The sequence below is a fragment of the Crinia signifera genome, chromosome 1 (assembly GCF_055691185.1).
Source record: "Crinia signifera chromosome 1, ASM5569118v1, whole genome shotgun sequence".
In the NCBI taxonomy this organism is placed as follows: domain Eukaryota; kingdom Metazoa; phylum Chordata; class Amphibia; order Anura; family Myobatrachidae; genus Crinia; species Crinia signifera.
The window spans coordinates 480,999,255-481,024,394 of NC_139217.1; the positions used below are offsets into that span (position 1 = coordinate 480,999,255).

Below are 25,140 nucleotides of genomic sequence, written 5' to 3' on the forward strand. Positions count from 1 at the left end.
TATAGTCCAGTCCTAAGTAGGGGGGCCGTGGGGAGTCACATGCATATACTACAGTCCAGCCCTAGGTAGGGGGCCCGTATGGCATCACATGCATATACTATAGTCCAGCGCAAGGTAGGGGGCCTGTATGGCATCACATCCATATACTATAGTCCAGTCCTAGGTAGGGGGCCTGTATGGCGTCACATCCATACACTATAGTCCAGCCCTAAGTAGGGGGGCCGTGGGGGCGTCACATGCATACAGATGGGTCAGGTCCCATCTTTGCAGGGGATGGCGCTGGCGTCCCCTTCCGACGGCGCTTCCATCCGTTCCCCCGGGTCCCCGCCGGCTTGCCGGCGGTAACCCGGGGTCCCCGCCGCCTGCCCGCACCCCCCCTAACCCCCCCTAACCCTGTCCGTCTCCCTGAGGCGGAGACGGACAGGGTTTCCGTCGCGCTAGCGACGGAGACTGAGACGCACGTGCGTCTCAGTCTCCTCGCTGGCGAGTCGCCAGCGTGTACGTTCTGGCGACCCGCCAGCAAGGATGAACAACATAACATACTGTATACTATAGTCCAGCCCTAAGTAGGGGGGCCGTGGGGCGTCACATGCATATACTATAGTCCAGCCCTAAGTAGGGGGGCCGTGGGGCGTCACATCCATATACTATAGTCCAGCCCTAGGTAGGGGGGCCGTGGGGCGTCACATGCATATACTATAGTCCATCCCTAAGTAGGGGGGCCGTGGGGCGTCACATGCATATACTATAGTCCAGTCCTAGGTAGGGGGGCCGTGGGGCGTCACATGCATATACTATAGTCCATCCCTAAGTAGGGGGGCCGTGGGGCGTCACATGCATATACTATAGTCCAGTCCTAGGTAGGGGGGCCGTGGGGCGTCACATGCATTAAGAGATTTACGTCTTACCTGTTAAATCTTTTTCGTCGAGGACGTCAGGAGCCACACGGCTAACAGTGGGTAGTGAGTCGGGCGAGAGGGTGGGGATGCGCCTGTGCCGCAGCCAATACAATCTGGCCACATGTAAAGTCCTGGGAGGAAAATGTGCCGAACGCATAGAAGTGTAAGGAAGTATTGGCGGATGATCAAGTTATCACCTTGCACAGTTGCTCTGCTGTTGCACCTCCCTGTCAGGATGGAAGATCTGGAAGGGTGACTTACAGGACAGAGCTGACAGGTCAGATACCCTTCTGTCCGAAGCAATCGCCAACAGGAAGATGGTTTTCCAGGTAAGCCAACAAAGGTCCCCCAACCGCAATAATTCAAACAGGGCACCCTGAAGAGCCCCGAAGACCAGTGAAAGATCCCACGGAGCACACGCGGGAACAAGGGGAGATTGGATACGCAGGACACCCTGCATGAAAGACATCCTGCAGTAACGCCAACCTCCTGCGGAACAGGATGGATAGAGCTGAGACCTGCACCTTCAAAGAAAATAAGCGTAGTCCAGCCTCCAAACCCTTCTGCAGGAATGACAGAATCCTGGCCAAACGGTAAGCCCTGGGATTGAAACAAAGAGTGCGACACCAGGAAAAGTAAGCCCGCCAGATGTGATGGTAAGCACCAGCCGAGGAAGGCTTGCGGTGCTGAGCATAGTTGATATGACCCTTGAGTGACTCAACAAGGAAGTCTCAGCAGCCAGATGCTGCAGGTTCAGATGTAGACACAGACCTTGTGTGAGCAGGTCTGGCCATAGGAGGTAGACGGATCGGAGAGGCCACTGACAGGGCCTGTAGATCGGAGAATTAAATCCTCCTGGGCCAATGTGGGGTTACCAGGATCAATGCGCCCCCTTCTGCCTTCAACTTGCGAAGTATTATGAGGAGGAGCGAGATGGGGGGAAAAGGCGTACATCAGAGCAAATGGCCACAGGCTGACAGGGCGTCTACCATGCAGGCCCCCGGGTCGCGAGACATGGACCCGTACACGGTCACCTGGTGATTGTGGCATGAGGACATAAAGTTCACCTCGGGTCTGTCCCAACGGTGCACCAACATCTGGAACACCTCTGGATGGATGGCCCATTCATCGGAGTCTGACGGCTGAGAAAGTCGGCTTCTTAATTGAGGACCCCCGGGATAAAGATCGCCGACAGAGCCGGGATCTTCCCCTCTGACCATTGGAGGATGCGGGAGGCCACTGCCATGGCTGCCGGACTCGGAGTACCCCCCTGGTGGTTGATATAAGTGACTGGACTTGCACAGGGTGACCTCAGAGCCAAGGTTCTGCCAAGTGGAGGGCCCGCAGGACTGCCCTCAGTTCGAGGACATTGATCAACAGTAAGGATTCCGGTGCATTCCATAATCCCCGGAAATATCTTTCACACTGCTCCCCAACGGCGGAGCCTGGCATCTGTGGTAAGGGGAGTCCACTGATGGATCCATCGGTCTCCCCTCCATGAGGTTTTGGTCTATAAGCCACCACGACAGGGAAATCCGTACTGCCAGTGATAAGACAATTTGGTGGGACTGAGCATCGGTGTAACCCCGACCATTTGCTGAGGATCTCTCGTTGGGAAGGGTGAGTGAAATTGTGCATACTCCGCCATTTCGAAGGCACACAACATCGAGCCCAGGACCCTCGTGCAGGCATGGATTGACACTCGCCTGATGAAGAGGAGACGCCAAATGCAGGACTGAAGAGTCCTGTGGTGTACTTCTGGCAAGTAGATATGCTGATGAACTGTGTCCAACAGAGCCCCCAGATGGATCATAAATTGAGCTGAAAGCATTGGGCCAATTTATGATCCAGCCATGACGTTCTAGGACCTCCACCACCTTGACCAAGTGTGCCTGGAGAACTTCGGCCGACTGTGCCAGGATTAGCAGGTCCACAAAAAACAGAAATGATTCCCGCACCAGTCTCTTATGTTTGTGGGACAGTTCTATCTCCTTCAATGTAAATATTTTATAGGGAAATTACCTTTAATTTTTTATATATATATATTATTTTGAGGAGGTGCTACCTACTACTTAAGTAAAGACACACATTTGAAACAAGAAAAGTAAGTATATTGTAGGTGCACTGACAGTCACAATGTTTGTTATTTAAGAATTAACTTTTATTATTATTCGTTAAAAAGGTGAAATATTAAAAATATATGAAAGAAATAAAGAAAGAAATATAGAATTTTAAAATATCAATAACCACTGCTCCCCAACCTAAGTTGTTGCAGGGTTCTTCTTATCCCTGTATGTTTCCTATATGTTTAGATTTTAGCACTCTCTCTTATAATTTTTAGAAAGAGATATCTGTGCTTATGTTGCGAACTCCTATATTATTACACTGTTATATCAATGTTGCAATGTAGGTTCCCAATATTATGTATCCATTCCTGTTTTTTTCAGTACATCCTTACACATTGGGACCTAGCATTATATTTCTTATAGGGAGTTCAATCGATGTGTAAATTGGAGCTATATTCAGTCGTGATAGCTCAATATAACAAACTGGCCTCTTCTTATTTCTGCAGACAAATTCTGTCAAAATATTGCAGAGAGAGGTGCAGTCTTTATATTATGCCGCTGTACTATTTTCGTCAGCGGTATTGTGTTGTATCTAACGGGCCGGCAGGAGCTTATAAGTAAGCTGTCAGACAGTGCATTGATGTGGCTCTGATATTAGATCATTGTCCATGCGTTTGACAAGTATAGGTATTGTACCAGATAGCCACTACATGTTATCCAAGGAAAAACACCATTTATTTATTATACACGTTTGTATTTAATGATATACAGACTTTGAGCTATATCTGGTATTAATGCTGTATAGTAGGTAGTCATATAACCCAGCTCATAGATAGAAGTGTGTCTGTATGGTGTCCATACAGCAGGTCGTCCAGATACAGAAGTATCCAGATGTCCTGATTGCAAAGTCTGCTGCCCATTACGTTCGTAAACACCCTGGGTGCTGTGGATAGGCCGAAAGGCAAAGCCTGAAACTGGAAATGATGGTCCTGCAGTGCAAACCTCAGAAACCGTTGATGTTCCTGTTTGATGGGGATATGCAGATATGCATCCTAGATGTCCAGGGATGCCATGTAGTCCCCTGGTTGTAGGGCCAGAACTATGGATCGCAAGGTTTCCATCCTGAACATTGGGACCCTGACAAATTTGTTGAGCCGCATTATATTGAGGGTGGGACGGAAAGACCTGTTGGGCTTCTGAACCAAGAAGAGGCTGGAGTGAAAACCTGTGCCTCGCTGAGACACACGAACTGGATGCTATGACCCGGGATGCCAGGAGCTTCCCATCCTCCAAGTACTTTGGAGAATTTTTGGAAAAGAACGAGCTTGGTGGACGACGTAGAAAGGTTGTGGAGTAGCCTTGGGAGACCACATCCCAAACCCATTCATGTGTCGTGGATTCCAGCCAGACGTCCGAAAACCGCAGCAGGTGACCCCCCACCCTGGGTTCCCCCAGGAGGAGTGCTGCCCCGTCATGCGGAGGGCTTGTCCTCAGGCTTAGACTCCAGATGCCTGGTGGCCCAGGGACGTTTACCCTTAGCCTTAGAGGACTTTGCGAGCTGGGTTCTTGTGAAAGACTGTCCCCTACCCAAGCCCTGGAACCTAAAGCACTGGAAAGCAGCACGGGGGCATGCAGTAGGGGTGGATGGGAGGAAAGCTGCCTTGGAAGCGGCTACCGTAGCCACAATTTTGTCCAACTCTGACCCGAATAAGAGGAAACCCTGAAAGGGAAGAGCGGCTAGGGTTTTCTTAGAATCAGAATCCACCTTCCATGAATGGAGCCACAGAGACAGATGTCTGCACTTGAGGAGATAAGGGAGGCAGCTAGGGTGGCCAATCCCGGGATCGGCAGGATCCCGGGATTTGGCCTCAAAAAGTGCGGGATTTCAATCCCGGGATTGGAATATCCAATCCCGGGATTTCGGGATTAGACTGCGCATGCGCAGTCTAATGCTGGGCAGCGTCTGAGCACTCGCTCAGACGCTGCCCGGCTCCCGAATCCTGATCTCTGCGTGCGGCCAGCGTAGCGTGACAGTAGAGGTCACGCTGCGCAGCCTTCTCCTGTGCCCGCCCCCTCTCGTCTCCTCAGCACGCGCGCCCACCCGCCTCCTTTCCGGCCTGCCCTGCCTGCTAAGAAGGAGGTGCACGAGCCTGGAGGCACCGTGCACCTCCGAACCCACTCCCGGCCGGCCGCCCGCTAATGTAAGTAAATGTCCGGGTCGGCCGGTGTAGGGGTGGGTATCCACAAATATGCAGCACAGCACAGGTAGGGATGCCAATCCCGGGAATCCCGGGATTGAGCATTTTTCAATCCCGGATCCCGGGATTGAAAAAATGCCCCGGGATTGGCATCCCTAGAGGCAGCATCAAGTGCAGGCTCCACTAAATATAATGTGACCTGATGCATGATATCAATAGTAGGCAACAGCTAATCAGCACTACCCCCTTCTGCAACAGTATTTGCAAAAGCGGTAGTCCATTTTTACATGGCCTTAGCCACCCAAGTGGACTACAGGGTAGGCCGAGCCACTGCCCCAGATGTTGTATAATTGAGCTTAAGGAAGTTCTCCAACTTACGTTCAGAGTCCTTAAGGGACGCGGTTGGAATAGGAAGAGTAGAGGAGCGCACAATCCTAGCGACATGTGCGTCCCACCCTGGGTGCTGTCTCCCAGCGGACCCTATCCTTCTGAAGGAGGGGGTTAAGAGTTGCAAAATGTTTAGGGAGTGCAGACTTACTATATGGTATCTCCCAGGGCTCCGAGAGGGTATCCTCCAAATCCTTAGACTTACGGAAGACAGTCAGAGTCCGTTTGGGGCGCTTAAAAGTCGGTCCAGAGGACCGGAGCGGTTCAGCAGGGTCCTGTAAATTTAAGACCTCCTTGACCTCTGTTACCAAGGTCCCTACATCGATGCATGAGGAGGTGTTGCTCCTTGGGGCATCGTCGTCATCATCATCATCATTGTCCAAGTCATCAACTAGTTGCCCCTCCTCATCGTCAGTATCAGTGTCCTGAAGAGGTTGGAGGGTAAGGGCCCCCTTGACTGAAGCCGTATGGCTGCCAGTCTTACTTTGCAATTATTTCTGCATGCCCTGGACGGAGGCAGATAAAGCACGAGCCCAGTGTGGCTCCCCGAAAGGCGGCAAATATCGGAGATGTGGATGGTCTCAATGGCTGCAGGGACGGTGCAGATGAGAACTTATCTACTAGCTGCGCCATCACCTGAGTAAGGGACTTTGACCAAGCAGGCTCCGGAGTGGAAACCGCAACTGTGGTCTGCACCTGCGCTCTCAACTATACATATTAAGATCATTTAGTCTTCCTGGTACATTTTGTGATGTAGGCCATGCACCATTTTTGTTGCCCTTCTTTGAGACTGTACAAAGAAGGGCAACTAAAATGGTGCATGGCCTACCTCAGTGGTTCTCAACCTCGATCCTCAGTGCACGTTTTCCAGGTCTCCACACAGAATCACAGGTGAAATAATTAAAATGTGCCATTGAGTAATTAGTGCACCTGTGTATCTGTGAGGTGACCTGGAAAACGTGCACCGCTGGGGCTCCCTGAGGACCGAGGTTGAGAACCAGTGGCCTACATCACAAAACGTACCAGGAACGACTAAAAGATCTTAATATGTATACTTTAGAGAAGAGAAGGGAAAGGGGGGACATGATAGAAACTGTCACATATATCAAGGGTTATAACAAGGTACAAGTGGGAGACATTAGTCACAGGAAGAGGAGCAGCAGAACAGGAGGACATGCACTGACACTAGAGGGAGGAAGGTACAGGTGGGAGACATTCTTCACAGGAAGAGGAGCAGCAGAACACGAGGACATGCACTGACACTAGAGGGAGGAAGGTACAGGTGGGAGACATTAGTCACAGGAAGAGGAGCAGCAGAACACGAGGACATGCACTGACACTAGAGGGAGGAAGGTACAGGTGGGAGACATTCTTCACAGGAAGAGGAGCAGCAGAACACGAGGACATGCACTGACACTAGAGGGAGGAAGGTACAGGTGGGAGACATTGTTCACAGGAAGAGGAGCAGCAGAACACGAGGACATGCACTGAAACTAGGGGGAGGAAGGTACAGGTGGGAGACATTATTCACAGGAAGAGGAGCAGCAGAACACGAGGACACGCACTGAAACTAGGGGGAGGAAGGTACAGGTGGGGAGACATTCTTCACAGGAAGAGGAGCAGCAGAACACGAGGACATGCACTGACACTAGAGGGAGGAAGGTACTTATCTACTAGCTGCGCCATCACCTGAGTAAGGGACTTTGACCAAGCAGGCTCCGGAGTGGAAACCGCAACTGTGGTCTGCACCTGCGCTCTCAACTATACATATTAAGATCATTTAGTCTTCCTGGTACATTTTGTGATGTAGGCCATGCACCATTTTTGTTGCCCTTCTTTGAGACTGTACAAAGAAGGGCAACTAAAATGGTGCATGGCCTACCTCAGTGGTTCTCAACCTCGATCCTCAGTGCACGTTTTCCAGGTCTCCACACAGAATCACAGGTGAAATAATTAAAATGTGCCATTGAGTAATTAGTGCACCTGTGTATCTGTGAGGTGACCTGGAAAACGTGCACCGCTGGGGCTCCCTGAGGACCGAGGTTGAGAACCAGTGGCCTACATCACAAAACGTACCAGGAACGACTAAAAGATCTTAATATGTATACTTTAGAGAAGAGAAGGGAAAGGGGGGACATGATAGAAACTGTCACATATATCAAGGGTTATAACAAGGTACAGGTGGGAGACATTAGTCACAGGAAGAGGAGCAGCAGAACAGGAGGACATGCACTGACACTAGAGGGAGGAAGGTACAGGTGGGAGACATTCTTCACAGGAAGAGGAGCAGCAGAACACGAGGACATGCACTGACACTAGAGGGAGGAAGGTACTTATCTACTAGCTGCGCCATCATCTGAGTAAGGGACTTTGACCAAGCAGGCTCCGGAGTGGAAACCGCAACTGTGGTCTGCACCTGTGCTCTCAACTATACATATTAAGATCATTTAGTCTTCCTGGTACGTTTTGTGATGTAGGCCATGCACCATTTTTGTTGCCCTTCTTTGAGACTGTACAAAGAAGGGCAACTAAAATGGTGCATGGCCTACCTCAGTGGTTCTCAACCTCGATCCTCAGTGCACGTTTTCCAGGTCTCCACACAGAATCACAGGTGAAATAATTAAAATGTGCCATTGAGTAATTAGTGCACCTGTGTATCTGTGAGGTGACCTGGAAAACGTGCACCGCTGGGGCTCCCTGAGGACCGAGGTTGAGAACCAGTGGCCTACATCACAAAACGTACCAGGAACGACTAAAAGATCTTAATATGTATACTTTAGAGAAGAGAAGGGAAAGGGGGGACATGATAGAAACTGTCACATATATCAAGGGTTATAACAAGGTACAAGTGGGAGACATTAGTCACAGGAAGAGGAGCAGCAGAACAGGAGGACATGCACTGACACTAGAGGGAGGAAGGTACAGGTGGGAGACATTCTTCACAGGAAGAGGAGCAGCAGAACACGAGGACATGCACTGACACTAGAGGGAGGAAGGTACAGGTGGGAGACATTAGTCACAGGAAGAGGAGCAGCAGAACACGAGGACATGCACTGACACTAGAGGGAGGAAGGTACAGGTGGGAGACATTGTTCACAGGAAGAGGAGCAGCAGAACACGAGGACATGCACTGACACTAGGGGGAGGAAGGTACAGGTGGGAGACATTATTCACAGGAAGAGGAGCAGCAGAACACGAGGACACGCACTGACACTAGAGGGAGGAAGGTACAGGTGGGAGACATTCTTCACAGGAAGAGGAGCAGCAGAACACGAGGACATGCACTGACACTAGAGGGAGGAAGGTACAGGTGGGAGACATTCTTCACAGGAAGAGGAGCAGCAGAACACGAGGACATGCACTGACACTAGGGGGAGGAAGGTACAGGTGGGAGACATTATTCACAGGAAGAGGAGCAGCAGAACACGAGGACACGCACTGAAACTAGGGGGAGGAAGGTACAGGTGGGAGACAGTCACAGGAAGAGGAGCAGCAGAACACGAGGACATGCACTGACACTAGAGGGAGGAAGGTACAGGTGGGAGACATTAGTCACAGGAAGAGGAGCAGCAGAACACGAGGACATGCACTGACACTAGGGGGAGGAAGGTACAGGTGGGAGACATTAGTCACAGGAAGAGGAGCAGCAGAACACGAGGACATGCACTGACACCAGAGGGAGGAAGGTACAGGTGGGAGACATTAGTCACAGGTAGAGGAGCAGCAGAACACGAGGACATGCACTGACACTAGGGGGAGGAAGGTACAGGTGGGAGACATTCTTCACAGGAAGAGGAGCAGCAGAACACGAGGACATGCACTGACACTAGGGGGAGGAAGGTACAGGTGGGGAGACATTCTTTACAGGAAGAGGAGCAGCAGAACACGAGGACACGCACTGACACTAGAGGGAGGAAGGTACAGGTGGGAGACATTAGTCACAGGAAGAGGAGCAGCAAAACACGAGGACATGCACTGACACTAGAGGGAGGAAGGTACAGGTGGGAGACAGTCAGAGGAAGAGGAGCAGCAGAACACGAGGACATGCACTGACACTAGGGGGAGGTAGGTGCAGGTGGGAGACATTCTTCACAGGAAGAGGAGCAGCAGAACACGAGGACACGCACTGACACTAGAGGGAGGAAGGTACAGGTGGGGAGACATTAGTCACAGGAAGAGGAGCAGCAGAACACGAGGACATGCACTGACACTAGAGGGAGGAAGGTACAAGTGGGAGACATTCTTCACAGGAAGAGGAGCAGCAGAACACGAGGACATGCACTGACACTAGAGGGAGGAAGGTACAGGTGGGAGACATTCGTCACAGGAAGAGGAGCAGCAGAACACGAGGACATGCACTGACACTGGGGGGAGGAAGGTACAGGTGGGGAGACATTCTTCACAGGAAGAGGAGCAGCAGAACACGAGGACATGCACTGACACTGGGGGGAGGAAGGTACAGGTGGGAGACATTCTTCACAGGAAGAGGAGCAGCAGAACACGAGGACATGCACTGACACTAGAGGGAGGAAGGTACAGGTGGGAGACATTAGTCACAGGAAGAGGAGCAGCAGAACAGGAGCAGCAGAACAGGAGCTCCCAAAAGCCGCTATGGCCGGAGCAGACAATTCTGTAACCTGTGTCCTTGTAGGATAGGTACAGGGAGTGTAAAAAAAAAAAGAAAAAATGTTAATAAAAATAATAAAGGCTGCGTAAGGCAGCCCCTCGCTGTGGTGCATGGCGGCTCCTGCCAGCATAAAACAAAACGAGTTGCCTGGCCTGGAGGCGGGGTAAAGGAGGGGAGAAGCCTGGCTGACTGGGAGCAGCAGAGAAGTTTAACCTTTCTGGTGCTAGAATGGTCGCTCTCCCGCTCACTACCCAGTTAGCCCTGTGGCCCCTGACGTCTCCCGAAGAAATAAATACGATAATCCAGTCATAAACAGGGGTCCATATGGCGTCATATGCGTATACTATAGTCCAGTCCTATGTAGAAGGCCCGTGGGTCGTCACATGCATGTTCTGTAGTCCAGTCCTAGTTAGGAGGCCTGTGGGGCATCACATGCATATGTGCCCAAGGAGAGGCACAGTGACCGGGGAGGAGAGGCGCAGATCTCGAGGAGGGGAAAGGTGGAAAGGCAGGGGAAGTGGTAGTGCCCGGGGAGGAGGGGCAGGAGAGAGAAGAGAGGCAGGGGAGAGGTGCTGGCCCCATGGAGGAGAGGCGCAGTGGCCCCATGGAGGAGAGGCGCAGTGGCCCCATGGAGGAGAGGCAGGGGAGAAGCGCAGTGGCCCCATGGTGGAGAGGCAGGGTAGAGGCGCAGTGGCCCCATGGTGGAGAGGCACAGTGGCCCCATGGAGGAAAGGCAGGGGAGAGGCGCAGTGGCCCCATGGAGGAGAGGCAGGGGAGAGGCGCAGTCCCTGAGGAGGAGAGGCAGGGGAGAGGTGCAGTGGCCCCATGGAGGAGAGGCAGGGGAGAGGCGCAATGGCCCGGGGAGGAGAGGCAGGGGAGAGGCGCACTGGCCCCGGGGAGGAGAGGCAGGGGAGAGGCGCAGTGGCCCCATGGAGGAGAGGCGCAGTGGCCCCATGGAGGAGAGGCAGGGGAGAGGCGCAGTGGCCCCGGGGAGGAGAGGCAGGGGAGAGGCGAACTGGCCCCGGGGAGGAGAGGCGCACTGGCCCCGGGGAGGAGAGGCGCACTGGCCCCGGGGAGGAGAGGCGCACTGGCCCCGGGGAGGAGAGGCGCACTGGCCCCTGGGAGGAGAGGCGCACTGGCCCCGGGGAGGAGAGGCGCACTGGCCCCGGGGAGGAGAGGCGCACTGGCCCCGGGGGGGGGGGGGGAGGAGAGGCGCAGTGGCTCGGGGGGGGGGGGGGGGGGGGAGGCGCAGTGGCCCCGGGGAGGAGAGGCAGGGGAGAGGCACAGTGGCCGGAGAGGAGAGGCAGGGGAGAGGCGCAGTGGCTGGGGATGAGAGGCTCAGTGGCCGGGGAGGAGAGGGGCAGCGCCCGGGGAGGAGAGGCAGGGGAGAGGCACAGTGGCCGGGGAGGAGAGGCACAGTGGCCGGGGAGGAGAGGCACAGTGGCCGGGGAGGAGAGGCACAGTGGCCGGGGAGGAGAGGCACAGTGGCCGGGGAGGAGAGGCCGGGGAGGAGAGGCACAGTGGCCGGGGAGGAGAGGCACAGTGGCCGGGGAGGAGAGGCACAGTGCCCGGGGAGGAGAGGCACAGTGCCCGGGGAGGAGCCGTGCCCGGGGAGGGGAGGCAGGGAAGAGGCACAGTGACTGAGGAGGAGAGGCGCAGCGCCCGGGGAGGAGAGGCAGGGGAGAGGCATAGTGCCCGGAGAGGGGAGGCAGGGGAGAGGCGCAGTGACCGGGGAGGAAAGGCAGGGGAGAGAGGTAGGTTTTGGCAAGACAACCCTGTGACACAGTGAGATAGGAACAGACAGGTAATCTATGTTCTGTCACCTGAGTACTGAAGCACCTGGGTCTCCTGGCTGTGCTGAGTTCCCAGCAGAACCTTGTTTGGACTGTCCGTCACATCCCCTGGAATGACAGTGACGTAGGTGGGGGGTCTCTCCAGCATATGGTCCCATTTAGTCAGCGGCACCACCGGGAATCGCTCGTCCATGATGTAAAGGGAGAACTATGGAAAAAGCAGAGAAGCAATACTGTGTGCAAAGAGCAGAAGGGTCACCCCTCAGCTCCGCAGTGGTCTGGGGGCTCCAGTGTATATATAATACCCCACTGGTGACACATTAATAGTCCCCACGTTATTGATAGACTATGTGGGGATGTCGGTACCACGAGAACAGCAAAATAATATCCCAAAACATCAAACCGATTTGGATAAACGACAATGCTGCAATTATTTATCTTCATTAATGATTTGTTCCATCCTGTCGTATCAGAGGACAGCGTACGCACACACCTCACCGCCATGCCGCACCTGCGGCTTCACGTGCAATGTGTATGAGCGTACGCACACACATCACCGCCATGCCGCACCTGCGGCTTCACGTGCAATGTGTATGAGCGTAGGCACACACATCACCGCCATGCCGCACCTGTGGCTTCACGTGCAATGTGTATGAGCGTACGCACACACCTCACCGCCATGCCGCACCTGCGGCTTCACGTGCAATGTGTATGAGCGTACGCACACACATCACCGCCATGCCGCACCTGCAGCTTCACGTGCAATGTGTATGAGCGTACGCACACACATCACCGCCATGCCGCACCTGCAGCTTCACGTGCAATGTGTATGAGCGTACACACACACACACACACATCACTGCCATGCCGCACCAGCAGCTTCACGTGCAATGTGTATGAGCGTACGCACACACCTCACCGCCATGCCGCAAATGCAGCTTCACGTGCAATGTGTATGAGCGTACGCACACACATCACCGCCATGCCGCACCTGCAGCTTCACGTGCAATGTGTATGAGCGTACGCACACACATCCCCGCCATGCCGCACCTGCGGCTTCACGTGCAATGTGTAGGAGCGTACGCACACACACACACACACACACACACACATCACCGCCATGCCGCTCCTGCGGCTTCACGTGCAATGTGTATGAGCGTAGGCACACACATCACCGCCATGCCGCACCTGCGGCTTCACGTGCAATGTGTATGAGCGTACGCACACACACACACACACACACACACATCACCGCCATGCCGCTCCTGCGGCTTCACGTGCAATGTGTATGAGCGTACGCACACACATCACCGCCATGCCGCACCTGCAGCTTCACGTGCAATGTGTATGAGCGTACGCACACACACACATCACCGCCATGCCGCACCTGCAGCTTCACGTGCAATGTGTATGAGCGTACACACACACACACACACATCACCGCCATGCCGCACCAGCAGCTTCACATGCAATGTGTATGAGCGTACGCACACACATCACCGCCATGCCGCACCTGCAGCTTCACGTGCAATGTGTATGAGCGTACGCACACACATCACCGCCATGCCGCACCTGCGGCTTCACGTGCAATGTGTAGGAGCGTACGCACACACACACACACACATCACCGCCATGCCGCTCCTGCGGCTTCACGTGCAATGTGTATGAGCGTAGGCACACACATCACCGCCATGCCGCACCTGCGGCTTCACGTGCAATGTGTATGAGCGTACGCACACACACACACACACACACACATCACCGCCATGCCGCTCCTGCGGCTTCACGTGCAATGTGTATGAGCGTACGCACACACATCACCGCCATGCCGCACCTGCAGCTTCACGTGCAATGTGTATGAGCGTACGCACACACATCACCGCCATGCCGCACCTGCAGCTTCACGTGCAATGTGTATGAGCGTACGCACACACACACATCACCGCCATGCCGCACCTGCAGCTTCACGTGCAATGTGTATGAGCGTACACACACACACACATCACCGCCATGCCGCACCAGCAGCTTCACATGCAATGTGTATGAGCGTACGCACACACATCACCGCCATGCCGCACCTGCAGCTTCACGTGCAATGTGTATGAGCGTACGCACACACATCACCGCCATGCCGCACCTGCAGCTTCACGTGCAATGTGTATGAGCGTACGCACACACATTACCGCCATGCCGCACCTGCGGCTTCACGTGCAATGTGTATGAGCGTACGCACACACATCACCGCCATGCCGCACCTGCGGCTTCACGTGCAATGTGTATGAGCGTACGCACACACATCACCGCCATGCCGCACCTGCAGCTTCACGTGCAATGTGTATGAGCGTACGCACACACATCACCGCCATGCCGCACCTGCAGCTTCACGTGCAATGTGTATGAGCGTACGCACACACATCACCGCCATGCCGCACCTGCGGCTTCACGTGCAATGTGTATGAGCGTACGCACACACATCACCGCCATGCCGCACCTGCAGCTTCACGTGCAATGTGTATGAGCGTACGCACACACATCACCGCCATGCCGCACCTGCGGCTTCACGTGCAATGTGTATGAGCGTACGCACACACCTCACCGCCATGGCGCACCTGCGGCTTCACGTGCAATGTGTATGAGCGTACGCACACACATCACCGCCATGCTGCACCTGCGGCTTCACGTGCAATGTGTATGAGCGTACACACACACACACATCACCGCCATGCCGCACCTGCAGCTTCACGTGCAATGTGTATGAGCGTACGCACACACATCACCGCCATGCCGCACCTGCAGCTTCACGTGCAATGTGTATGAGCGTACGCACACACCTCACCGCCATGCCACACCTGCGGCTTCACGTGCAATGTGTATGAGCGTACACACACACATCACCGCCATGCCGCACCTGCAGCTTCACGTGCAATGTGTATGAGCGTACGCACACACATCACCGCCATGCCGCACCTGCAGCTTCACGTGCAATGTGTATGAGCGTAGGAACACACCTCACCGCCATGCCGCACCAGCAGCTTCACGTGCAATGTGTATGAGCGTACGCACACACCTCACCGCCATGCCGCACCAGCAGCTCGTACGCACACACATCACCGCCATGCCGCACCAGCAGCTTCACGTGCAATGTGTATGAGCGTACGCACACACCTCACCGCCATGCCGCACCTGCGGCTTCACGTGCAATGTGTATGAGCGTACGCACACACATCACCGCCATGCCGCACCTGCAGCTTCACGTGCAATGTGTATGAGCGTACGCACACACATCACCGCCATGCCGCACCTGCAGCTTCACGTGCAATGTGTATGAGCGTACGCACACACATCACCGCCATGCCGCACCTGCGGCTTCACGTGCAATGTGTATGAGCGTACGCACACACATCACCGCCATGCCGCACCTGCGGCTTCACGTGCAATGTGTATGAGCGTACGCACACACCTCACCGCCATGCCGCACCTGCGGCTTCACGTGCAATGTGTATGAGCGTACGCACACACATCACCGCCATGCCGCACCTGCGGCTTCACGTGCAATGTGTATGAGCGTAGGCACACACATCACCGCCATGCCGCACCTGCAGCTTCACGTGCAATGTGTATGAGCGTACGCACACACATCACCGCCATGCCGCACCTGCGGCTTCACGTGCAATGTGTATGAGCGTACGCACACACATCACCGCCATGCCGCACCTGCGGCTTCACGTGCAATGTGTATGAGCGTACGCACACACCTCACCGCCATGCCGCACCTGCAGCTTCACGTGCAATGTGTATGAGCGTACGCACACACCTCACCGCCATGCCGCACCTGCGGCTTCACGTGCAATGTGTATGAGCGTAGGCACACACATCACCGCCATGCCGCACCTGCGGCTTCACGTGCAATGTGTATGAGCGTAGGCACACACATCACCGCCATGCCGCACCTGCAGCTTCACGTGCAATGTGTATGAGCGTAGGCACACACATCACCGCCATGCCGCACCTGCAGCTTCACGTGCAATGTGTATGAGCGTACGCACACACCTCACCGCCATGCCGCACCAGCAGCTCGTACGCACACACATCACCGCCATGCCGCACCAGCAGCTTCACGTGCAATGTGTATGAGCGTACGCACACACCTCACCGCCATGCCGCACCTGCGGCTTCACGTGCAATGTGTATGAGCGTACGCACACACATCACCGCCATGCCGCACCTGCAGCTTCACGTGCAATGTGTATGAGCGTACGCACACACATCACCGCCATGCCGCACCTGCAGCTTCACGTGCAATGTGTATGAGCGTACGCACACACATCACCGCCATGCCGCACCTGCGGCTTCACGTGCAATGTGTATGAGCGTACGCACACACATCACCGCCATGCCGCACCTGCGGCTTCACGTGCAATGTGTATGAGCGTACGCACACACCTCACCGCCATGCCGCACCTGCGGCTTCACGTGCAATGTGTATGAGCGTACGCACACACATCACCGCCATGCCGCACCTGCGGCTTCACGTGCAATGTGTATGAGCGTAGGCACACACATCACCGCCATGCCGCACCTGCAGCTTCACGTGCAATGTGTATGAGCGTACGCACACACATCACCGCCATGCCGCACCTGCGGCTTCACGTGCAATGTGTATGAGCGTACGCACACACATCACCGCCATGCCGCACCTGCGGCTTCACGTGCAATGTGTATGAGCGTACGCACACACCTCACCGCCATGCCGCACCTGCAGCTTCACGTGCAATGTGTATGAGCGTACGCACACACCTCACCGCCATGCCGCACCTGCGGCTTCACGTGCAATGTGTATGAGCGTAGGCACACACATCACCGCCATGCCGCACCTGCGGCTTCACGTGCAATGTGTATGAGCGTAGGCACACACATCACCGCCATGCCGCACCTGCAGCTTCACGTGCAATGTGTATGAGCGTAGGCACACACATCACCGCCATGCCGCACCTGCAGCTTCACGTGCAATGTGTATGAGCGTACGCACACACATCACCGCCATGCCGCACCAGCAGCTTCACGTGCAATGTGTATGAGCGTAGGCACACACCTCACCGCCATGCCGCACCTGCGGCTTCACGTGCAATGTGTATGAGCGTAGGCACACACATCACCGCCATGCCGCACCTGCGGCTTCACGTGCAATGTGTATGAGCGTACGCACACACATCACCGCCATGCCGCACCTGCGGCTTCACGTGCAATGTGTATGAGCGTACTCACACACATCACCCCATGCCGCACCTGCGGCTTCACGTGCAATGTGTATGAGCGTACGCACACACATCACCGCCATGCCGCACCTGCGGCTTCACGTGCAATGTGTATGAGCGTACGCACATACATCACCGCCATGCCGCACCAGCAGCTTCACGTGCAATGTGCATGAGCGTACGCACACACATCACCGCCATGCCGCACCAGCGGCTTCACGTGCAATGTGTATGAGCGTACGCACACACATCACCGCCATGCCGCACCAGCAGCTTCACGTGCAATGTGCATGAGCGTACGCACACACATCACCGCCATGCCGCACCTGCGGCTTCACGTGCAATGTGTATGAGCGTACGCACACACATCCCCGCCATGCCGCACCTGCGGCTTCACGTGCAATGTGTATGAGCGTACGCACACACATCCCCGCCATGCCGCACCTGCGGCTTCACGTGCAATGTGTATGAGCGTACGCACACACATCACCGCCATGCCGCACCTGCGGCTTCACGTGCAATGTGTATGAGCGTAGGCACACACCTCACCGCCATGCCGCACCTGCGGCTTCACGTGCAATGTGTATGAGCGTACGCACACACATCACCGCCATGCCGCACCTGCGGCTTCACGTGCAATGTGCATGAGCGTACGCACACACATCACCGCCATGCCGCACCTGCGGCTTCACGTGCAATGTGTATGAGCGTACGCACACACATCACCGCCATGCCGCACCTGCAGCTTCACGTGCAATGTGTATGAGCGTACGCACACACATCCCCGCCATGCCGCACCTGCGGCTTCACGTGCAATGTGTATGAGCGTACGCACACACATCCCCGCCATGCCGCACCTGCAGCTTCACGTGCAATGTGTATGAGCGTACGCACACACCTCACCGCCATGCCGCACCTGCAGCTTCACGTGCAATGTGTATGAGCGTACGCACACACATCACCGCCATGCCGCACCTGCAGCTTCACGTGCAATGTGTATGAGCGTACGCACACACATCCCCGCCATGCCGCACCTGCGGCTTCACGTGCAATGTGTATGAGCGTACGCACACACATCCCCGCCATGCCGCACCTGCGGCTTCACGTGCAATGTGTATGAGCGTACGCACACACATCACCGCCATGCCGCACCTGCAGCTTCACGTGCGATGTGTATGGACTGCAAGTGTGAGCGCATGCACCAGCGCATTGCGACAGCGATCGTATACAGACATCTGTACATGGTGATCGCACAGAGAACCTGACTACACCCCGCGTCATCATCATACAGTCTGTTCGCCGTGGGTGCATGCACATGTGCAGTAATGGGCATAGCGCCGCCATCTGTCCCCGTGTGAACACAGGGCATTTGCAAAGTAACCAGAATAAGGCCCAAAATGTACTTGTGACCTAATAGTCTGCCACACCCACTGCTGTCTTAGACCACGCCCCCAGTAACCCCACTTCCTTTACTAGGATACAGGAGCGTTGTACAGCACAGATACCACAACTGGGACAAACAAACCGGATCTCAATATGGATCTCTCGACCGATGATATAATTTTGAGGCTCAGCAAAATAAAAACTAACAAATCACCAGGGCCAGATGGGATACATCCTAGGGTACTAATGGAATTAAGGGAGGAACTAGCGACCCCTCTATATTGCATTTTTGAAAATTCACTATCATCAGGAAAGGTACCAAAAGACTGGAGAATAGCAGAGGTAGTGCCAATATTTAAAAAAGGTAAAAGGGACGACCCAGCTAATAACAGACCGGTTAGCTTAACATCAATAGTGGGTAAAATATTTGAAGGAATTTTAAGGGATGGTATCCTGGAATATTTAGACCATCACCGTCTACTCAGTACTAACCAACATGGGTTCGTGAAAAATCGTTCCTGCCAGACAAATTTACTGGGCTTCTATGAGGATGTCAGCAAAAACCTTGATAATGGAAACGCAGTAGATGTGGTCTTCCTTGATTTTGCAAAAGCTTTTGATACAGTACCACACATGAGGTTGATAAATAAAATGGTGGACCTGGGACTAGGTGCAAATATCTGTAGATGGGTAGGGAATTGGCTATGTAATAGAGAACAAAGAGTGGTTGTGAACAGTGCAGTATCAACTATGATACCAGTACTAAGTGGAGTGCCACAGGGTTCGGTACTGGGGCCCATCTTGTTTAACATATATATTAACAATATCAGGATGGGGATTCTCAGCGATGTATCCATCTCTGCTGATGACACAAAACTGAGTAGAGTTATTAAATCAACAGAGGATGTGAACATACTTCAAAATGATCTTAACAAACTAGATGAGTGTGCTAAAAAGTGGAAGATGAGGTTCAATATGGATAAATGCAAGGTCATGCATCTCGGGAGACGTAACCAGTGTGCTAGTTACAACCTAAGCAGGGAGGCATTAGGTACTTCAGCAGCACTTGAAAAGGATCTAGGAGTCCATATAGATAATAAAATCTAGGGGATATAATTATTCCAATCAAATAATTATAGAGAGCGCACTGAATTAAGCACAAATATTTATTAAAAAACAATAGATGAAAAGCTCATATAAACGATCACAATTATTTAATAAAATATAACAATAAAATCAATATGATATAAAATAGTTCTAGACCACTGGGCAGTCACTGACGCCCCACACAATGCTAATTGTGATCCTTTATATGAGCTTTTCATCTATTGTTTTTTAATAAATATTTGTGCTTAATTCCGTGCGCTCTCTATAGTTATTTGATTGGAATAATTATATCCCCTAGATTTTGTTTCATTGGATCCCCTGCTGGGAATCCATTGGGAGCTGCCATTTAATATATTGTTTCTTATGTTAATTATTTAATTAACCACTTGCGCCCGATATATATTACATATATATTTTCCCTCATATAGATAATAAGCTGGGGTGTAGCGCTCAATGTCACATTGCAACAAAAAAAGCCAACAGAATTCTGGCATGTATTAAAAGGGGGCATGGAAACTAGGGACTCAAAAGTAATTATGCCTCTGTACAAATCATTGGTTAGACCACACCTTGAATACGGAGTGCAATTCTGGGCCCCGCAATATAAAAAGGACATCATGGAATTGGAAAAAACCCAAAGAAGAGCAACAAAGCTTATTAGGGGAATGGAGAATTTAGGCTATGAGGAGAGATTAAGCAAACTGGGACTATTTACACTAGAGAAGAGACGTTTAAGGGGGGACATGCTCAACATGTACAAGTATATCAGGGGCCAATATAAGGAACTCTCAAGCACCCTTTTTACTGTAAGAAAGGAATCTAGGACACGAGGGCACAAATTTAGATTAGAGGAAAGAAAATTTCGTTCCCTCAAAAGAAAAAATTTCTTTACGGTCAGAGCAGTCAAACTTTGGAACTCTCTTCCTGGAGAGGTGGTGTTGGCAGATACAATAAATACGTTCAAAATAAGGTTGGACAAGCATTTATTGGATAAAAATATCCAGGGGTACTAATAAGAACCATATTCTGTCTTTTACAAGGGATAAGCTATTAAAACGTAGGTTGAACTAGATGGACGCAAGTCTTTATTCAGCCTTATCTACTATGTAACTATGTAACTACCAGCAGCCCCTGTATAAGAGATTCGAGGAACGGAGGCCTGGACTCCAATAACGTCTCTACTCATAACCAAGCTGGAGCTGAGAGGGGGTGGAATGTTGCCCAAGTCTACCACCCGGGCAGTACGCAGCTTGCACACGTCTGACCCAACAAGGACAACAGAAGAAGTAGGAGAATTACTGTACCTGGGTGGTCACGAGGTAGAGCTCAGGGTTAGTCTCTCTCAGACAGTGCGTCAAAATCACCCTCTCCCCTCTCTGACACAGGGACTCCTGCCCGATCCGAAACAGGTCCCATCCCTGTGCCCCGGGAACCTAAGGAGACACACAGTGACATCACACACATAGATGGGGCACCTAAAGAGACACACGGTGACATCACACATAGGTCCCATCCCTGTGCCCCGGGAACCTAAGGAGACACACAGTGACATCACACACATAGATGGGGCACCTAAAGAGACACACGGTGACATCACACATAGGTCCCATCCCTGTGCCCCGGGAACCTAAGGAGAAACACAGTGACATCACACACATAGATGGGGCACCTAAAGAGACACACGGTGACATCACACATAGGTCCCATTCCTGTGCCCCGGGAACCTAAGGAGACACACAGTGACATCACACACATAGATGGGGCACCTAAATAGACACACGGTGACATCACACATAGGTCCCATCCCTGTGCCCCGGGAACCTAAGGAGACACACAGTGACATCACACACATAGATGGGGCACCTAAAGAGACACACGGTGACATCACACACAGGTCCCATCCCTGTGCCCCGGGAACCTAAGGAGACACACAGTGACATCACACACACACTATAGGGGTACAATCTAAAAGGTGGCCATACATCAGAGAGACATTGCACCCAATCATACAGTCTCAATGAATTGTAAGATGGATTGCATGCAGATTGTGTTTACACAATCATACAATGCCGGCCCCGGGATATTGGAGGATTGGTCCTGTGATCTGACGTGCTGCAGGTCAGATCAGTTGGGATTGGGAGCAGATTACATTGGTCATTAGATGGCTCATACAACCAGTCATGTGACACTCCCTCCCTGATTAGCAGAGAAGAGAGGTGCAGCTTCCGGGTGGCCCGTGGCAGTGAAGACGCTGGGAGCCGCAGAAGATTACAGCGGCAGAAGGGTGGGCAGGTGAAGAGAGGTGCAGCTTCCGGGCGGCCCATGGCAGTGAAGATGCTGGGAGCCGCAGAAGATTACAGCAGCAGAAGGGTGGGCAGGTGAAGAGAGGTGCAGCTTCCGGGCGGCCCGTTGCAGTGATGATGTGGGAGCCGCAGAAGTTTACAGCGGCAGACGGGCGGGCAGGTGAAGAGAGGCGCAGCTTCCGGGCAGCCCGTGGCAGTGATGATGTGGGAGCCGCAGAAGTTTCCAGCGCAGATGGGCGGATGGCTGAAGAGAGGTGCAGCTTCCGGGCGGCCCATGGCAGTGAAGACGCTGGGAGTCGCAGAAGATTACAGCGGCAGAAGGGTGGGCAGGTGAAGAGAGGTGCAGCTTCCGGGTGGCCCGTGGCAGTGAAGACGCTGGGAGCCTCAGAAGATTACAGCGGCAGAAGGGTGGGCAGGTGAAGAGAGGTGCAGCTTCCGGGCGGCCCGTGGCAGTGATGATGTGGGAGTCGCAGAAGATTACAGCGGCAGAAGGGTGGGCAGGTGAAGAGAGGCGCAGCTTCCGGGCGGCCCGTGGCAGTGATGATGTGGGAGTCGCAGAAGATTACAGCGGCAGATGGGTGGGCAGGTGAAGAGAGGTGCAGCTTCCGGGTGGCTCGTGGCAGTGAAGACGCTGGGAGCCGCAGAAGTTTACAGCGGCAGACGGGCGGGCAGGTGAAGAGAGGTGCAGCTTCCGGGCGGCCCGTGGCAGTGATGATGTGGGAGTCGCAGAAGATTACAGCGGCAGACGGGCGGGCAGGTGAAGAGAGGTGCAGCTTCCGGGCGGCCCGTGGCAGTGATGATGTGGGAGTCGCAGAAGATTACAGCGGCAGACGGGCGGGCAGGTGAAGAGAGGTGCAGCTTCCGGGCGGCCCGTGGCAGTGATGATGTGGGAGTCGCAGAAGATTACAGCGGCAGAAGGGTGGGCAGGTGAAGAGAGGTGCAGCTTCCGGGCGGCCCGTGGCAGTGATGATGTGGGAGTCGCAGAAGATTACAGCGGCAGACGGGCGGGCAGGTGAAGAGAGGCGCAGCTTCCGGGCAGCCCGTGGCAGTGATGATGTGGGAGTCGCAGAAGATTACAGCGGCAGACGGGCGGGCAGGTGAAGAGAGGCGCAGCTTCCGGGCAGCCCGTGGCAGTGATGATGTGGGAGTCGCAGAAGATTACAGCGGCAGAAGGGTGGGCAGGTGAAGAGAGGTGCAGCTTCCGGGCGGCCCGTGGCAGTGATGATGTGGGAGTCGCAGAAGATTACAGCGGCAGAAGGGTGGGCAGGTGAAGAGAGGCGCAGCTTCCGGGCAGCCCGTGGCAGTGATGATGTGGGAGTCGCAGAAGATTACAGCAGCAGACGGGCGGGCAGGTGAAGAGAGGCGCAGCTTCCGGGCGGCCCGTGGCAGTGATGATGTGGGAGTCGCAGAAGATTACAGCGGCAGACGGGCGGGCAGGTGAAGAGAGGTGCAGCTTCCGGGCGGCCCGTTGCAGTGATGATGTGGGAGCCGCAGAAGTTTCCAGCGCAGATGGGCGGATGGCTGAAGAGAGGTGCAGCTTCCGGGCGGCCCGTGGCAGTGATGATGTGGGAGTCGCAGAAGATTACAGCGGCAGATGGGCGGGCAGGTGAAGAGAGGCGCAGCTTCCGGGCAGCCCGTGGCAGTGATGATGTGGGAGCCGCAGAAGTTTCCAGCGCAGATGGGCGGATGGCTGAAGAGAGGTGCAGCTTCCGGGCGGCCCATGGCAGTGAAGACGCTGGGAGTCGCAGAAGATTACAGCGGCAGAAGGGTGGGCAGGTGAAGAGAGGTGCAGCTTCCGGGCAGCCCGTGGCAGTGAAGACGCTGGGAGCCGCAGAAGTTTACAGCGGCAGATGGGCGGGCAGGTGAAGAGAGGTGCAGCTTCCGGGCAGCCCGTGGCAGTGAAGACGCTGGGAGCCGCAGAAGTTTACAGCGGCAGATGGGCGGGCAGGTGAAGAGAGGTGCAGCTTCCGGGCAGCCCGTGGCAGTGAAGACGCTGGGAGCCGCAGAAGTTTACAGCGGCAGATGGGCGGGCAGGTGAAGAGAGGTGCAGCTTCCGGGCAGCCCGTGGCAGTGAAGACGCTGGGAGCCGCAGAAGTTTACAGCGGCAGATGGGCGGGCAGGTGAAGAGAGCGGTGCACGTCCTTTTGCACAATTCTGTCACTACTCTGATAGCAGAGGATTGCTGCGTTAGGGCTACTTAATAATGAAGTAGCGCAGCAGATTGGTAGTTGCTAGCAACCTATAAATAAATTATAAAAATAAAATAAAAAAATAGCCCCCAGCCCCCTATTTAAATGAGGCTTCAATTATACAATCATGCAGCAGATGGATTGCATGACAGATTGTGAGTACATTGTGTGTCTATAAAACACCAAGGATTGCCGGGGAGTTGAAGGGAAATTGGACACGAGACCGGTCTTCCTGATGTATGGCCACCTTAAGACTCCCACATGCTGCCATGCAGTACAAGCACCCTAGTATCAGCAGCCTGCACTCCCGTCCGGTCAGCAATGGTAAGTACACGTGGGTGTGCGGTGAAATCACTCCATCGCCAATGGGAATCATCACGGAAAAAGAGGGGGTCAGGATTCTGCCGAACTCGCTGTAACCTGTGGGAATATAATTATTACACAGCAGGACTGGGATAGAAGCATGGGGGGTGGGGTGGGGGGTGGGCTACAGAAAGCTGCGGGACTGGGGGGCAGCGGGACGGGGACGGGGGGGTTACAGAAGGCTGCCTGGCAGCGGGACGGGACGGGGGGGCTACAGAAGGCTGCCTGGCAGCGGGACGTGGGGGGGGGGCTACAGAAGGATGCCTGGCAGCGGGATGGGGCTACAGAAGGCTGCCTGGCAGCGGGATGGGACGGGGCTACAGAAGGCTGCCTGGCAGCGGGACGGGGGGGCTACAGAAGGCTGCCTGGCAGCGGGACGGGGGGGCTACAGAAGGCTGCCTGGCAGCGGGACGGGGCTACAGAAGGCTGCCTGGCAGCGGGACGGGGGGGCTACAGAAGGCTGCCTGGCAGCGGGACGGGGCTACAGAAGGCTGCCTGGCAGCGGGACGGGGGGCTACAGAAGGCTGCGGTTCTCTGGCTGGCGTGTGGGGGGGGGGGCCTTGCAGCTCT

The 25,140-nt window shown here is 54.3% G+C and overlaps 1 protein-coding gene across 4 annotated transcripts in view; it reads right to left on the minus strand.

Moving 5' to 3' along the window:
* Positions 1-25,140, minus strand: part of TAF1C (TATA-box binding protein associated factor, RNA polymerase I subunit C) — a 105,748-nt gene that overhangs the window by 19,063 nt on the left and 61,545 nt on the right. For all 4 annotated transcript variants that reach the window (XM_083155500.1, XM_083155503.1, XM_083155501.1 and 1 more), the window contains exons 11-13: positions 24,492-24,627; positions 21,020-21,148; positions 12,001-12,178 (exon numbers count right to left, since the gene is read on the minus strand). In XM_083155500.1, the coding sequence (XP_083011626.1) occupies positions 12,001-12,178; positions 21,020-21,148; positions 24,492-24,627 (443 nt within the window). The remainder of the gene's footprint in view (positions 1-12,000; positions 12,179-21,019; positions 21,149-24,491; positions 24,628-25,140) is intronic.